A 14,825-nucleotide genomic window follows, 5' to 3' on the forward strand; every position below is an offset into this window, starting at 1 on the left:
AAAAAAAAAAAAAAAAAAAAAAAAAAAAAAAAAAAAAAAAAAAAAAAAAAGCAAGACTCACCAATTCTGTTATTTGTGTGGTCCCTGACTCGAGAATCCACAGGGCAATCTGGGGCATTCCCACTGCTTGGAGCCACATCAGTCACACTCCGAGGAGGACTCTGGGCTTTTTCTGTGCTGGACACCAAGTTATTGTTGGTTTCCAAAGGAAGGGCTCTGTCAATTAACTCCTCCTCTTCCAGCCCAGTGTCAGTGGTCAGTTTGATCTTCTGCCAACAGAAACAGGAGAGCAGGAGTGGGGTGAGTGTAAAAACACTTTGGACACTGCAGGTCCACAGAATCTTCCTGTGTGAGTGTAAAAACAGTTTGGACATTGCAGGTCCACAGAATCTTCCTGTGAGAGTGTAAAAACAGTTTGGACACTGCAGGTCCACAGAATGCTCCTGTGGCAGTCAGGATGACAGAATGTCCTTCCCAGCACTGGCACAGGGAGTGAAATGTTCCAAAGCACCCAACAGGCATGGGAATTTCAAACCAGGCTCCTGCATCACTCAAGACCATGTTTCAAAATAGTGTTTCTAAGCTGAATTCACAGATTTCTGATGACATTTTCAGGAATGTACCTCATTTCCACTGAAGAAAATATGTTTTAAATACCTCTTAGACTTTGCAAAGACCTATCATGTTCCTATGGAAGAATAGAGCAAGCCAGAGGCCAAACTGATTTAACTTCAAAATGTAAATGCCACAGCAGAATGTCAGATAGAAGAAACAAGCTCAGACTACCTAACACATGAATGATTAATTACTAGCAGTTCTTTAAAAGAGGAACCAAAATCTGAGAGAAGGCAAAGGTCCTGCACCAAAATTTTCTGGTGGTTCTGATCATCTTCTTCTGTTTCCACAAGGTTGGGAAAGAAAAAAGAAGATTTTGAAATGTGCATTTTATAATCCTTGCTCATGAGTGACTCTATAGAGGCAAGAATTGAAGCTCCTCATGATTCAGGAATTAACAATTACACACTGAAATTATGACAGCTGATTGCAACCAGTGACTGGAAAAAGCAGTATCTTGTGTGTGTGCAGACACACAACATTTAAAAGCAAACTCATTAAAAAAAAAGAAAAAAATTAACAGTCTAAAGAGTGATTTAGCAGATCTGGACATTTGAAGATAAAAAGCCTAATAAACTGAGAAGACTCAGAGAATGAAAGTGGCTGTAATTTTGCTGACAGAGGGGAAATCAAACCAAGCAGTGATGATTTCAGCAGCTGAGGAGCTGCTTTCTGCTGCCATATTGACTGATGTTTGTCCTGTTCATCTGATGTTTGTCTGCTCCTCTGCAAACTGTACTGAAACACCAGGAGCTTAAATAAAATAAAGTAAAATAAAATCCCACATTAAGCTATCTACTTATTCTTCAGACATCAGGATGGTACTGCTGGCCCCTCAGTCACTCACCTTGAGATCTGAGCACGTATTTGTGTGCGATGACCGACTGCAGGTGTGCTGATAAGAGAAACCTTTCATTTAGTCAAGCTCACCACGGAGCCTGAAGGCTCCAACAGCTTCACCACACCCACAGATCTACAGCCAGCCTACAACGTGCACATCCTGCTTTCTGTAAAAGAGGGAATGTGGCTCTGCAGACACACCCCACATGTAACTCCAGGCAAAGCTGTGGGGAGTCAGTGTCAGTAAAAATCACCCTTCCTCTCGTGCTCAAAGCCCAGTTCTGTTCCCAGAACCAAAAACTACTCACACAACACTTCAGGTATCAGTTCATACTAATGTCTGTGCTGAGAGAAGAAACAGCCAGTTACCTTTTCCCCTCTTGTTGTCACCCACCTGCTTCCCACCCTAAATTCACAGCTGCTTCCATCTCTCATGTTCTCCAACATCCTGTGTGAGCAGCTTGCCTTAAACCCTCACCTGGCCTGTAGAGAACATTCTCTTCCCCAATGACCTCCACAAATAGCCCCATATTTGAGTTTCCCATCTGCTGTTTGGCAGACCAAGCAGCACACCACGTGTTACAGCTTGAAAAACTCACGCTTTCTTCTGAGCACCAGCATCCGCCTCTTGCAAACCTTCCACTTCCAAAACACCAGCATGGCCCCAAGGAGCACTGCCACGGAGAGGACCACTGCCCAGAGCACCACACCTGCAGCACAGACAGCACAGGGCAGGCTGAGAAAAGGCAGGGGGAAAGCCCTGAGTAGATCCATGCGTTTGAACACAGGACCACGGACATCATTTCACAAGTCAGAGGGGATTAGCAGGAAGTTCCCCCATAAAAATTGTGTTTACCAAAGATACTTCCAAATAAAAAGTGCTAGAGACAGAAAATGCTGTGTCTTTGTTACCTCCTATTGTCATCTTCCCCTTGGCTGAGGTGGGAGAAGTGCCAGCCTGAGCTTTCTCCTCAGGAGTTGAACTGGGATTTTCAGCTGTTGTGACACTTAGGTCACCACTAGCAGAGGTCACCAGGTTCTCCTTAAACATCCTCAGGTCAAAGTTATTTGTTTCATTGCTGAATCTCATGGACAAAGTGCTTGGGGTGAGGTAAGTGGGCAACTGGTCCAGGCAAACTTGGTCGTGTGTAGCATTTCCTTTCCTTAACATTGCTTTGTTCAGCTTGGCACAGCTGGGTGTGGAAAAGAACAGGTATCATTGGAAAAGAACAGGTATCACTGGAAAAGAACAGGTAGCACTGGAAAAGAACAGGTAGCACTGGAAAAGAACAGGTAGCACTGAAAAAGAACAGGTATCATTGGAAAAGAACAGGTAGCACTGAAAAAGAACAGGTAGCACTGAAAAAGAACAGGTAGCATTGGAAAAGAACAGGTAGCATTGGAAAAGAACAGGTATCATTGGAAAAGAACAGGTATCATTGGAAAAGAACAGGTATCACTGGAAAGGAACAGGTATCATTGAAAAAGAACAGGTAGCACTGGAAAAGAACAGGTAGCATTGGAAAAGAACAGGTAGCATTGGAAAAGAACAGGTAGCATTGCCCTGGTCCAAGGCACACGTGTTTTCCATGTGACACACATCCCCTTGGTCATTTTTGTGCCTACAAAATTATTTCTTTCTGTGTAAAAGTCATTATTCTTCTCATCCCTGTGGCATTAATTCTTGTCCTGGATGCAAAGCTGCTACTCACAGAGGTGTGCAATTCCACGGTACTTAGTAAACTAAAAATGAGGCAAGCAGGATTCCTTCTGTCCCTTGTTCCTCCAGGCCAGAGCTGTGCAACAGGCACTAAGAGATGCTTTCTAAGCTCTGCACATGAGCCCATGGTGATTCCCTTGCTTCTCAGATGAATTTACACCAGAAACACACCAGAAGTGACATACCCCGTTTCATCCTCCATTAATTTCAATGCACTAGCCAGTCCCATTAAAGAAGCCCAGCCTTACTTGGTGTGGGGTTTGCAGCTGTCTGTGCTGGAGCTTTGAGCAGAGAAGGTCCCGGGAGGGCACTCTTCACACGTGACATCATTCCTTGCGGTGCCTGAATAAAAATCACAGCTGAGGACTGGCCAAGTAAAACACTCCAGGTCCAGGCCTATGGCCAGGAAAGGCGAAGAGGACGGGTAGGAATTCCTACCCCTGATTTTGACTCCGAAGCCAGGCTCGCAGGCAGAGTGGTGCTGGCAGCGGGAGCAGCTGTTGAGGACGGGCAGCCGGCAGAAGAGCCCCGGCCGGCACTCGCACACGCGGCTGGAGCGGAAGGAGCAGGGCTGCTTCTCCACCAGGTCCAGCTCTGCGGGCACACAACACACGGAAGGGTGAGAGGTTGACAGGAAAGTCTCGCAGATTGCGTGGTGGATACCTCATGTGTGGAGATGTGAATCTTGACTTCATGTTTCAGAAGGCTGGTTTATTATATTGTAATACATGTTATATTACAATACTATATTAAAACTATACTAAAAGAATAATGAGAAAAAAATTCATCAAAAAGCTAGAAAAAACAGAAATAGAATGCATAACAAAGACTCCTGACTCCCTGAGAGTCCGAGCCAGCTGCATCTGTGAATAAATTAAAAACAACCAACATTAATTAAAAACAACCAACATGCACCAATCACAGATGTGCCTTTTGCATTCCACAACAGGAGATAATTATTATTTACATTTCTTTCCTGAGGCTCCTCAGCTCCTCAGGAGGGAAAAATCCTAGCAAAGGATTTTTCATAAAATATCATGATCATACAGATATGTATGCTTGGCAGAAAGATTTTTGAATGTAGAAGCTGAGAATGAAATAGAGATGGAAGCAAGTTTTGATATCGAAGAAAAGAATTGCTGAGCCAGTCTTACTAGATAACCAAGGAGGCAAAGGGTGTGTTAGTTAGAAGGGGGTTTTATGGCTTAGAGCAAAGGATAAACCCACCTCAAACAAGAAGATGTTTTTACCAAGCAGAAAGATAGCACAGACAAACAAGTCTGCCAATGTTACAAGTAGAAAAAAGGTCTCAGAATTTCCACTGCAAGAAAACTGAAAAACAACTTCTAGCTTAAACTGTAACGTACTAACTTTTAGTGGTTGGAGAACAGTGACATGAACATGGTAATTACAGTAGTTATGATAGGCTATAGGTAAAAGTGAAGGTATAGATTGGTTCTACTGTGTCAAGATGCTCAGCAAAGAAAAGTATATAATGCATTTGTACCCTGAGCTCAGGGTCCCCAGGGCTGCCTGCAGCTGGAGCTGACAGCTGTAGGCACAGGCTCTGCCACCATGACCCTGGACTGCTGTAATGTCTTGGATACAATAAACTGCATTTGGAAGAGCTGCCTGGAGTCCCACACCTCTCCTTCAGGCTCTGACATGCAGTGACAGAGGATCACCTTGCAAGGGAAATGGAAACTGGGGCCAAAGCTGAGCAACACCAGCTCTGAGGAAGCAGGAAAGGTGCTGTCCCCCTTCGCTATCACAGACTGGCTTGCGTTGAAGATGAGCTGGACACCGATCCCATCCCACCCCTGCCATGGCAGGGACACTCCCACCATCCCAGGTGCTCCCAGCCCCATCCAGCCTGGCCTTGGGCACTGCCAGGGATGGAACAGCCCCAGCTGCTCCGGGCACCTGTGCCAGGGCCTGCCCACCTCCCAGGGGAAGAACTTCTTCCTAGTACCCAGTGTAAACCTGCCCTCTTTCAGTTTAAAGCCATATGATGGTAATTTAAGTTATGAATAATTAGAGAAGCCTGTAGAAAACAGCTTGTAATATAAGACAGAAAGCAGAAACCAGACTGGGATAGCTTTGGAGGGGGAATTTTTGGGTAGTCCCAGGTCACTCAGGCAGTGACATGGATTACATGCAAGGCAACGTTCTGCTGTCTAACTCAGTAACCAAGGATAATCTTGCTGTGGAAATTCTAAAGGAATCAAATACAGATTGAGTGTAAATAAAGTATACAGAGAAAGAATGTAACTGTGAGGTATGTGTGGAGAAAAGCAAACCTTTTGAGCATGACACACAGGCATCACATCGTGGCTTTTGGGATTCATTGCTCAAATACTGATTAGGCCCACATGTCATGCAGTCTTCAGCTGGATCCTGAGGACATGCTTTCTTTTTAACATAGCCTGGAGAAGAAAAAAATCAAAATATACAAGAATGGGCAATATACAAAATGGGCAGAAAATCATCCTGAAATGTTCTTGTCTGCTTGTTTACCATTAGACACATTACCACAGTCTTCTCTTAGTTATTTGGTTTCTCTAGGACACTTTTGCCTTTCCCATTCAAGTGCTAAGGCACAGGGCCAGGACACAATCCCAGCTGGAATGGACTGCTGTGGAATGGGCACATGACAAGACATTTGCTGACAGAAAAGACAACCAAGGCTCCATGAGGGCCACTTGAATTATTGTGGTGCAACACAACAGCCACTGTCCTGCCAATACAAAGTTCCCAGGGAGCTGGGTTTCATGTTTCCTTCCTTCCTTCATTTGATTAAAAGGACTTTTAGAAAAGCTCCTCTTCCTTTGCAGTGAGCAGCTGAGTCAGCAGCAGGTATGAGCAGGTGATTGTTTGAAGCAGTGGTGGGTGATTAAGGTGGAAAAGGATTCTTGTGACTTTTACTGTGGAGGAGTCCAGGACTGAATGAGGATGCAGCAATAAAGAATCAGCAAAGTGAACTCATGACCTGGTGTAAATCAGATCTCTGCTTCTCACCAAACCTTATATGACACCCTCATGACAGGAGCTTTGCTTCTGAGGAAGAAAAGAGCTTTTCTTGGGACTGTCAAAGCCACATCCCACCCATTTTTTCTTTTATTGGACCGTTTTGTCCATGCCTGGCTCTGAAGGGCTCCTTGGCTGTGCCCAGCATCACAGGATGTCCTGGGGGATCCTGATGGAGCTGGATGCAAACATTGGCAACCAAACACTAAAGCCCCCTGTGCCACAGAACACAAACACAGCTCAGAACTTTCCTTTCAGAAAAACGAAAGAAAAAGGCTTCTGCAAGCAGATTCAGATGGTGCTGAATAAAACAACCCCCAGTGAGGGGGTTGTGGCCAGTGGGGCAGTTTCAGACATTTCCAGAGCTCTTCTCTCCCCAGGGTGTTTCCTGTTGCTGACCTTCCGTGCCTCTGAGTCACACCCAGCTCCTAGCACAGCACAATGTGTCCCCTGACAGGGGCTGCTTCCTCCCTCATGAGACACTTTCTAAACTGTTGGGACTATGAGAATAATGTCAGATTTTCCAAACCTTCGTTTTATGTTTTTTTATCTCTGAGAAGAAACTCATTTAGCCTAATTTCACTGGGCTAATTCACACCCAGGGGCAAGTTTGAAATGAATTCTTTGACCTGGCTACTTCAGTGTCAGGTGAAGTGATAAAAATAAAAATTTTTATTTAATTTTTTTAAATTTTAAAATTTATTTAATTTATTTAAATTATAAAATTCCCATTAAAATTCTATCACATTATCTGGTTTGCTTGCAGATACACAGGAGCAGGACAGTGGAGAAGAGATTCACATCTGGAGCCACATTAGAGAGTGATTCATGAAACTGCCCCTTTCTTCAGGGGCAAAACACAACTCTGCAGATACACAGGGTTCCTACTGACTCCATGACAAGGGTCCATATAAATTTGGCTGAATTGCAAACGTACCTGAGGGACACTGGTAACAGCAGTTTTGTGAAGTTTCATCATAGAACCAATCCTTTACTGTATCACAGGAATGAGGTGGGGTTAATGATGTCTAGAAATTGAAAGAGACAAAAGACACAATTAGAAAGCAATTAATTCTGTACTAGAGCAGATCCCAGTGCCTGTCTCAAGCAATGGTGGTTGCAGACAGTGAGGAAAAGCCCCCAGTTTTTTGAAAATTCGAATATTCCCAAAGCAACTGAATTATTGCCTGCATTTCCTTTAGAAACATTGCAGCAGTTAGCAAAAAACAAAACAAAACAAAACAAAAAAAAACAAAAAAAACCAAAAAAACCCTACCACCCAAAAACCACCAAAAAAAAAAAAAGTTTTTATAACCATTCATGTGAATTGGAGCTAAGTAAGGATTTGCTGTAATCCACAGAGGTCATTCCTGTTTGCAGTATCTCAGTTTTCTGTTACTTAGGCAGTCACACAGTTTGAATTTAGCAACCTAAGTGTCTATTATAAATAAATAAATTATTTTACTTCTCATTTAGGGACAAATCCTACAGGAGGATTTTGCCTTGAAAAGAATGCTGCAAATACTCCCATGATGAAGCCCTTATTCAAATAACTGATCCCACTTCTGTTGTGAGTGAAGGTTTTCAGAAATAACCTTTCATCATTACATAACTGATATTTATTTAGTTAAAAAAAACCCCCATAAAATAGTTTTGATATTAGCTTACAAAATGAGACCCAGCTACAACTTGTAACAAGAATAATAAGATTTAGTTTTTGTGTGCCTGGGCCACTACATGCCCTGGGAAATTACAGTGCTGCAAGTGTTCTGATGAGAACATCTGATTTTTCAACTTGGCATCTCCCTTAAGAATCCCCTAAAAATATTGTTATCTGAGATTCATTTTCAGTGTTTACTAGAAGGTATGAACAGTGATTTTTTGGGGGGTTTTTTGGGTTTTTGGGCCTACGTACTGAACAGATTATGCAGAAATAAAAATGAGAGAGCACTCGAGCTTATTTTCCCCCTTTCCACGGGAGGGCAGCTCTGCACTCCAGCCATCAGCTCATCCATGGCTCCTCCACAAACGCTGCTGTCAAGGGTCCAGCTACAAGCCCAGCTTTGTAGGCAGCTGTAGTGCCACTGAGCCAAACCCAAGGTGCTCTGCTGTGAAAGAACACCTCTCAATTACTGTGAAAAATGCGTATTTTATGATCGGATTTTTGCAAATATTAAAATGAATATTATATGGGTTACGTTGGAAAGTTATGCTGTATTCATTTTCTTAATTAGTGTGTTAAATATAGTTTTAGGTTATAACATAATGTTAAAATAGAAACTATGCTATGTAAGGTACTTTTTTAAAAAGAGAGGAATGAGGTACTCACACCAGATAGCAGCCACAGGACACCTAAATCTTTCAGAGAAAAAGGATTTATTGCTCCCTTATCAGAAGAACCTAACTTCTTCCTGCCTCACTCAGCCCTGAAGATGCCATCAGGATTCAGAGGAAGAAGCTGACACTGACCAGAAAGAATCCTTTCTTTGAATGGAACTTATGCATCATGGATGAGCTGTATGAATATGCAACAGGCTGTTGCTTTTAAGGGTTAATCTTCTGTTAACGTGGGTCCTTTTTTGGGTTTATTTTGCCCACAAAGAGGTACCTGGACTGTCCCTAACTCTTTGTTTTTATTGTCTGATATTGTCCTAATCCTAATTGTCCAAGTTTTTATTACTCTAATTATATTACTCTTTTTATAACCATTTTATTACTATTAAATTTTCAAAATTTTAAAAAACAAGTGATTGGGTTTTTTTCACAATTACCCCATCTCTAAATAAAAAAACCCAAAACTTAATCCAACAGAAATTAATTTAAACAAATCAGCAGGATGTCTGTGACTGGGAAAACACTTTCTGAAGACCCCATCACATTTAATCCATAAGCAAAATGCCTGTAAGTCAGCATCTGCTCAGTAGAGGTGTTTCATGAGTGTAAAAATCAGTATAGATCCTTTCAGTCATAAATAACATCCATGTCAATGCTCAGCAAGTCACCAAGCCCCCGTTCTTGTCACCTTTTTCCAAATTCTAAAGCTGTTTGACTCCTGGTGTGACCTGTAACAGCAACACAATGCTGCCCAGTTCTGCTCTTGGCTCACAGGAGGTTTGGTTCCCAGCACTCTCTAAGGCTCAGCGAAGGAGTACCAGTTTTATTGCAATAACCTCTGCTGCTGTCGTTAGAACTTCCACCTCTGTTTGTAAATGTGTGTTATTAAAAAACCCTTTAACATGCGGGGAAGATCCCACCTATTGGAGTGAGGCATGTGGCTGTGGTGGGCAGCAAGTCTTTATCCTTCTCTCTGACTTTCTCTTTAAATAAAGGCTGTGGATTTAGCAGGAGCTGGAATACATCTTGTGAAAGGAAAGATGACAACTCCTGTCCTGCTTGGACTGCTCTGTGACAGCCTGCACAGGGATGCACTGGTTTGGAGCTTTCAGTCACTCAGCAAGTCAACAGGTTTTTTTTTCTTTTCTGAATGCATTGCAGATCAAGGACCAATTAAATAAAGCAAACAGATCAAAAGTATTTGGGCTTTTCAGCACTTGCTTGAGAGAATTTGTTTTAGAAAATAGGCTTTTTACAGCTCTTCTGACTTTCCTTATTTCTACAAAAATGTTTGCTATTCCAGTTTAAATAATGGCAGTTGTAAAGGTGGTGCTGAATTCAGTGGCTACTCTGCAATTCAGTCAGGACAAGGTTTGACTCATTTATTTATGGTTTTTTTGAACTCATAGAGAAAAAGTGATTGTGAGGCAGAGTAAGAAATCGGCTTGCTACAAATGAGCTGTAAGTCAGGAAGAAAGCATATTACCGTAAAAAAAAATAAATCTACCAGCAGTGGCTATTCTAGAACTGACTAATACTGCAGCAAAACAGTTAACTGTCTGTCAAGCTTCCATCCAAATTCTGACAGTACAGAAAAAGCTGATCACCTACAGCTTCAAGCAGTCATGCTTCATTTGCTTGATAGCAAAGGCATTATCAACAAGTGAGAGTTCTCTGAATATAAAGAGAAACAAAACCCAAACTGTGGACTGAGGTGAGATGGAACATGGTTTAAAAATATGACCAGTAAACAGTGACTTGCTCACAGTAGAAAGTGTCACTTGTGCTCCATCAGCAGTCAGAGCAAGCTGTGAGAGAGGCAGTGCAGGACAGTGCAAAGCAGCTCCTTGTCCCAGCAATGTCTGTGATCATTTTACAGGGAGTCTGAATATTGACAGTGAGTATCAGAAAATTTTCTCTCTGCCTCATTCATTTTGTGAACAAACCACAAAAAGTGATGTCAAAGAGAAAAAGTAACATCTTTTTGTTTCCATTGGCTTTCCTCCTAAAGCAGTGTGCATTCACACACTGGACAAGTTTATCTGAACGCCTTCCCAAGCATTCCTCTGGTGAGCAAGGATCACAGCCTCCAATCCCACAGAACGTTCATCCCTCTGTACTTCAGGAAGGAGACAGTGGCAGGACAGATAACATGGGGAAAGTAAACCAAACTTGCAGTGTGGGAGGGGAATTTACAACCAAAGACACAAGAGCAAACTCCCACCAAAAGAACCAGGAGGATCTTTTTCAAATGTCTATGAAGAGGGTACAGAACGTGGTTATTTTCAAAGATCTAAGTGGAGTCAGTGTCTTGTAAAACAATCTGGCAGCCCAAGTGATGTGCTGGATTTTTCAGTTACCATGTACTGACAGGTGTCTTAGGCTATCTGTGCTTGTATTTCCACTGTAAGGGAATGTGAAAGGGAAATCATAAGGGAATATGGCTCGTTTCCCATCCAACACTCCATGCAAATACTCACCTACTTGACTTTACCTGGGCAGTCTCTCTGTGCCTGACCTTTCTACTTTTTAAATGTGAATTTTTACGTGTCAGACAGGGAAATCACCTGGATTTATGCCAGGTGCTGAGGGCTCATTGCCATGTGATCCCCGGGAGGAGGGGATAAGTGGCAGTGCGTGGGTGGAAGCAAACCCACAAGAGCTGATACGATCAGAACAGGGAGCTGGTGTGCATCTACAGCATCAGCTGAGTTCAGCTAGTGGGTTGTGTCTATTTGAAGTGATTTTTGATTCAGAAATAGTAGTGGATTCATGAGGAAGTCATTGTGAGTAGGGTGGGGGGTGTAAAGAAGAAGGTCTGTTATTGTTTAGCCTCTACACCTTTCAGTTTGCCCCTCCTGACTTGCATCAGCAGAGCGGGCAGCAGCCTTCTGAACCAAGCTCTGCAAGGAATGTGCAAAAATAGAAGCCCCCAGCCCACGAACCCTCCCTCCCTGCCCAGCTGTGATGTGCCTGGGGCTGCAGCAGCTCCAGCAGAGCCAACAAGATGCAGATCTCAGCTCATACCCCACGTCCTGCCCGTAAAGATCCCAGAGAGGGCAAATTCTCCTGGCTGCTCCCTCCATACCAGAGCTCACCTCCCCAGAGCTCTGCTCAGCCCCTTTAGCCCGCTGTGCTGCACAAACCCTGCTGCTGTGCACCCACCCCACAGCCAGCTGAAGGGCAGGATGGCTCTGCAGCCCAGGTGCCCCAGAGGAGCTGCAGGATCCTGGTGTCCCCTGCCTTACCTGTGGGGCTGTCTGGATGTCCTGGAGCAGCAGCAGGAGCCACAGTCCCAGAGGCAGGCTGCAGGCAGCCATCTGAGGTGCTGTTAAACGTCCCTGGCTGCCAGCACTGCAGGTGACACAGGTGGGATGTCCCTTCTGGAGGCTGAGACCCTGCCACGGTCCCAAGTCATGCTCCTTGCCTGTTCCTTCAGTCCAGAGACATTCCAGCTGTTCAAGACAAGCAGGCAACAGGCTTTGAGACTCAGCTGAGTTGAAGAAAAGTAAAAATAGAACAGAACAAAACTGCCTCAATGCCTAGTCCTGGTGCTGGCAGTTTCTGCAAGTCAGTTGTGAGAATCAAGGTTGTCACCCAAGGCACAGGGCTGGCTGTGCTCAGGCTCCTGACTCATCTGTGCTGCCCTCAGAGCTCTTCACCACCCCAAAGCCCTGGCCAGGCACAAGTCCAAGCCCTGCCCCACCAGCAGTCACTTTTTCAAGAGCTGCAACCAAGCCTCAAGGAAGTTCCCAGTAAAAAAATGCTAATTCTTTCAGCACAGTCATTCTACTCCTGTTTGGATGAGTGGGTGAAGACTCACAATCAGCCATGGTGACTCCTCTAAGATTTAGGCTTTACACATTGCCACTTCAAATACCAACATACTGCAGACCTTCCCTTTCCTCCAATCCCAGGAGAAACTAACTCCTGCTGATGACAATCATCCTTAAGACTGTGCTCATCATTTCACTCACTTTCATTTGTTACTCTGGATGATTTTTGTTCTGATGCCTGGAAATATTTCAGTCGGTTGAAGATGTCATGAAGCCTCCTTATCTGCCCTAGAAGTATAGTCAAAAGTGAAGGTTAGCCACTTCAAAAAGGCAAAGTGCCTTGAAAACCCTCTGAGGTACACAGGAAAATAATGACAATTTGAATTCTCACATCTCTGGGTTGTTTTTTCTTTGCTTCGCACCCTTATCAACAACAACAAAAGAAATGACAAAATACTGAAAGTCAGATAAAAATTGTTGTTTTACTAAAGATCCACAGCCACCTCACTGCCATCACAACCAAGCACCAAAGATGAGCATTCCACAGGGAGCCCTGTGTAAATATTTATTTTCAACTCACAGCTGCAACAATTTTAATTCCCTCGATTTCCTTCCCCAGAATGCCATCACACAAACCCCAGGCATTTTCAGCACACTGGTCTAGAGACAACTAAGAATTTCAATGCCAAATTAATATATTCTTGATTTTGCTAATTAAGTAATGGGCTAGAACACACCTTAATCTCCTGTAGTGATAGGCCATTAGGCAATTATCCCAATTTATTAATGCAGTTTCAAATAACATAGCAGTCAGGACAATTGATGAGCTCTGTTTGTATTTTTTCCCTCTCCTCTGTGGTTTTTTTCCTCTTATCAGGCCCTATCCAAGCTTTTCTAGCTAAAGACAGGCACCAACACCACAGAGAGCCTGGAAGGTTTAAGTTACACTGCTGAAGTGAAAGTATCTGATGCAACAATTACTTATGTGAGTACAAAAATCTGTGTGTAAAAGACTTTCCCAGAACAGGGAGAGTTTTCTGGCCTATTTTCCATAGGAAAACTGAAATGAGCATACTGAGCATTTTTTATACATATGTCTGTTCATTCCTTTTTAATGAATGGGATCAATAATTTTTTAACCCATTGGATAAATTCAATTAAATTTGTCTGAGATGGCAATGGCATTAAGTTTTACACAGGTTCATGGAACAAGATGACTTGGATAAAGGGACAAGGTGCTCATGGCACTCACTGAGGGAAAGGCTCCAGGGTGCTCCTGAGAAGAAAAACTCCATTTACACATCCAAAGTGAAACTGCACTTCCCAGCTGCCATTCAAGCTCCCTTGAACTTCTTAATCATTGAGTTCTTTCTTGACTGAACTATATATTTAAAAGGATAGGAAATGGAAAGTGCTTATTGTTGCTGCTGGCTTTTCAGAAAGGCTGTTACATGACAAAATGTTATTACAAGTGTGCAATAAAAGCAACATCAATGAAGAGGGTGAAGAGGTTGTTGCACAGGAACATCACAGTCTGTTTGCATTTCCAAGTGAATGCTTTTTTTCAGACTTGGTGTATTTTGATTTCAAATACAACAAAAGGGGCTTTCCAAAAGAAGCCCTATCAGTAACTGGAAGCAGCACCTCCATTTATTACAAACCCACGCTACTGTTCTCTACATGGTGGCTCTATTTCCTAGAAAATAACCTCCCATGTTAATATGAAAAAACCCCACAGAACAAATAGAAGCAAATAACCAACCCCTGATTCTCTGGTCTTCCATCAAAGGACAATGTCTGTCAGGAAAAAAGGGGAAGCCCCTGTGAGCATGCTGTTATTATTTATAATGTTTATTTGATTACCCATATCTGCCTCTGACACCTGGATCATTTTTTGCTTTCGGTGTTAGTGATGCCCTCAGAGAAGCTTTCTTGGAATTTTCTATTTTAATTCAGAAAACCCTGTAAGTCAGGGGTTGTTCAAATGCCACTTGACACCTGGAGCAAGAGAATGCAGAAGCCACCAGGGAAAGCCTCCACCACATGCCCAAAGCATCCCTTCAAAAATGTCTGTTCTCTGTGCTCCGACAGTGAGAGCCTAGCAAAGGAAGCAGCAATGGAATAATCCAGAAGGATCATTGGTACACACGTGCTCAGGCAAAAGTACTCATGACATTTTCTAATTTTGAAATGGCTGATCTTAATCTCATGTTGTACTTTTACCATGGTTTCTTCTGCTTTCAAATATGTATGTTCAGTTAATATAAATCTAGCTGTACAAGATGGGAAAAAAAACCACCAAGAGAAGTGTCATCTCCTAACTTCTGACAGAGACCAAGAAATTTAAAAGCATACATATTAAAATACCTTGTCTAAAATCTGTATTTCAGTGTCTGGTAGTGTTGCTATTCGGAGTGATGCCAAACTGATTTTTGCCTTTATATATTCTCTATATTCTTTACATATATATTTGTAGCTCTGTAGCCTATTATTGTATTCATAGCTAGCATTTT

At 42.9% G+C, this 14,825-nt stretch overlaps 1 protein-coding gene across 1 annotated transcript in view; it reads right to left on the reverse strand.

The window, feature by feature from the left end:
* Window positions 1–11,856, reverse strand: part of TNFRSF8 (TNF receptor superfamily member 8) — a 14,237-nt gene extending 2,381 nt beyond the window's left edge. The window contains exons 1-9 of the mRNA XM_041476659.1: window positions 11,785–11,856; window positions 7,140–7,230; window positions 5,476–5,601; window positions 3,614–3,769; window positions 3,424–3,517; window positions 2,368–2,648; window positions 2,055–2,165; window positions 1,459–1,510; window positions 62–345 (exon numbers count right to left, since the gene is read on the reverse strand). Coding sequence (XP_041332593.1) covers window positions 62–345; window positions 1,459–1,510; window positions 2,055–2,165; window positions 2,368–2,648; window positions 3,424–3,517; window positions 3,614–3,769; window positions 5,476–5,601; window positions 7,140–7,230; window positions 11,785–11,856 — 1,267 coding nt within the window. The remainder of the gene's footprint in view (window positions 1–61; window positions 346–1,458; window positions 1,511–2,054; window positions 2,166–2,367; window positions 2,649–3,423; window positions 3,518–3,613; window positions 3,770–5,475; window positions 5,602–7,139; window positions 7,231–11,784) is intronic.
* Window positions 11,857–14,825: the final 2,969 nt, after the last annotated feature.

Source organism: Pyrgilauda ruficollis, unplaced genomic scaffold (assembly GCF_017590135.1).
Source record: "Pyrgilauda ruficollis isolate IOZ18807 unplaced genomic scaffold, ASM1759013v1 scaffold39, whole genome shotgun sequence".
NCBI lineage: Eukaryota > Metazoa > Chordata > Aves > Passeriformes > Passeridae > Pyrgilauda > Pyrgilauda ruficollis.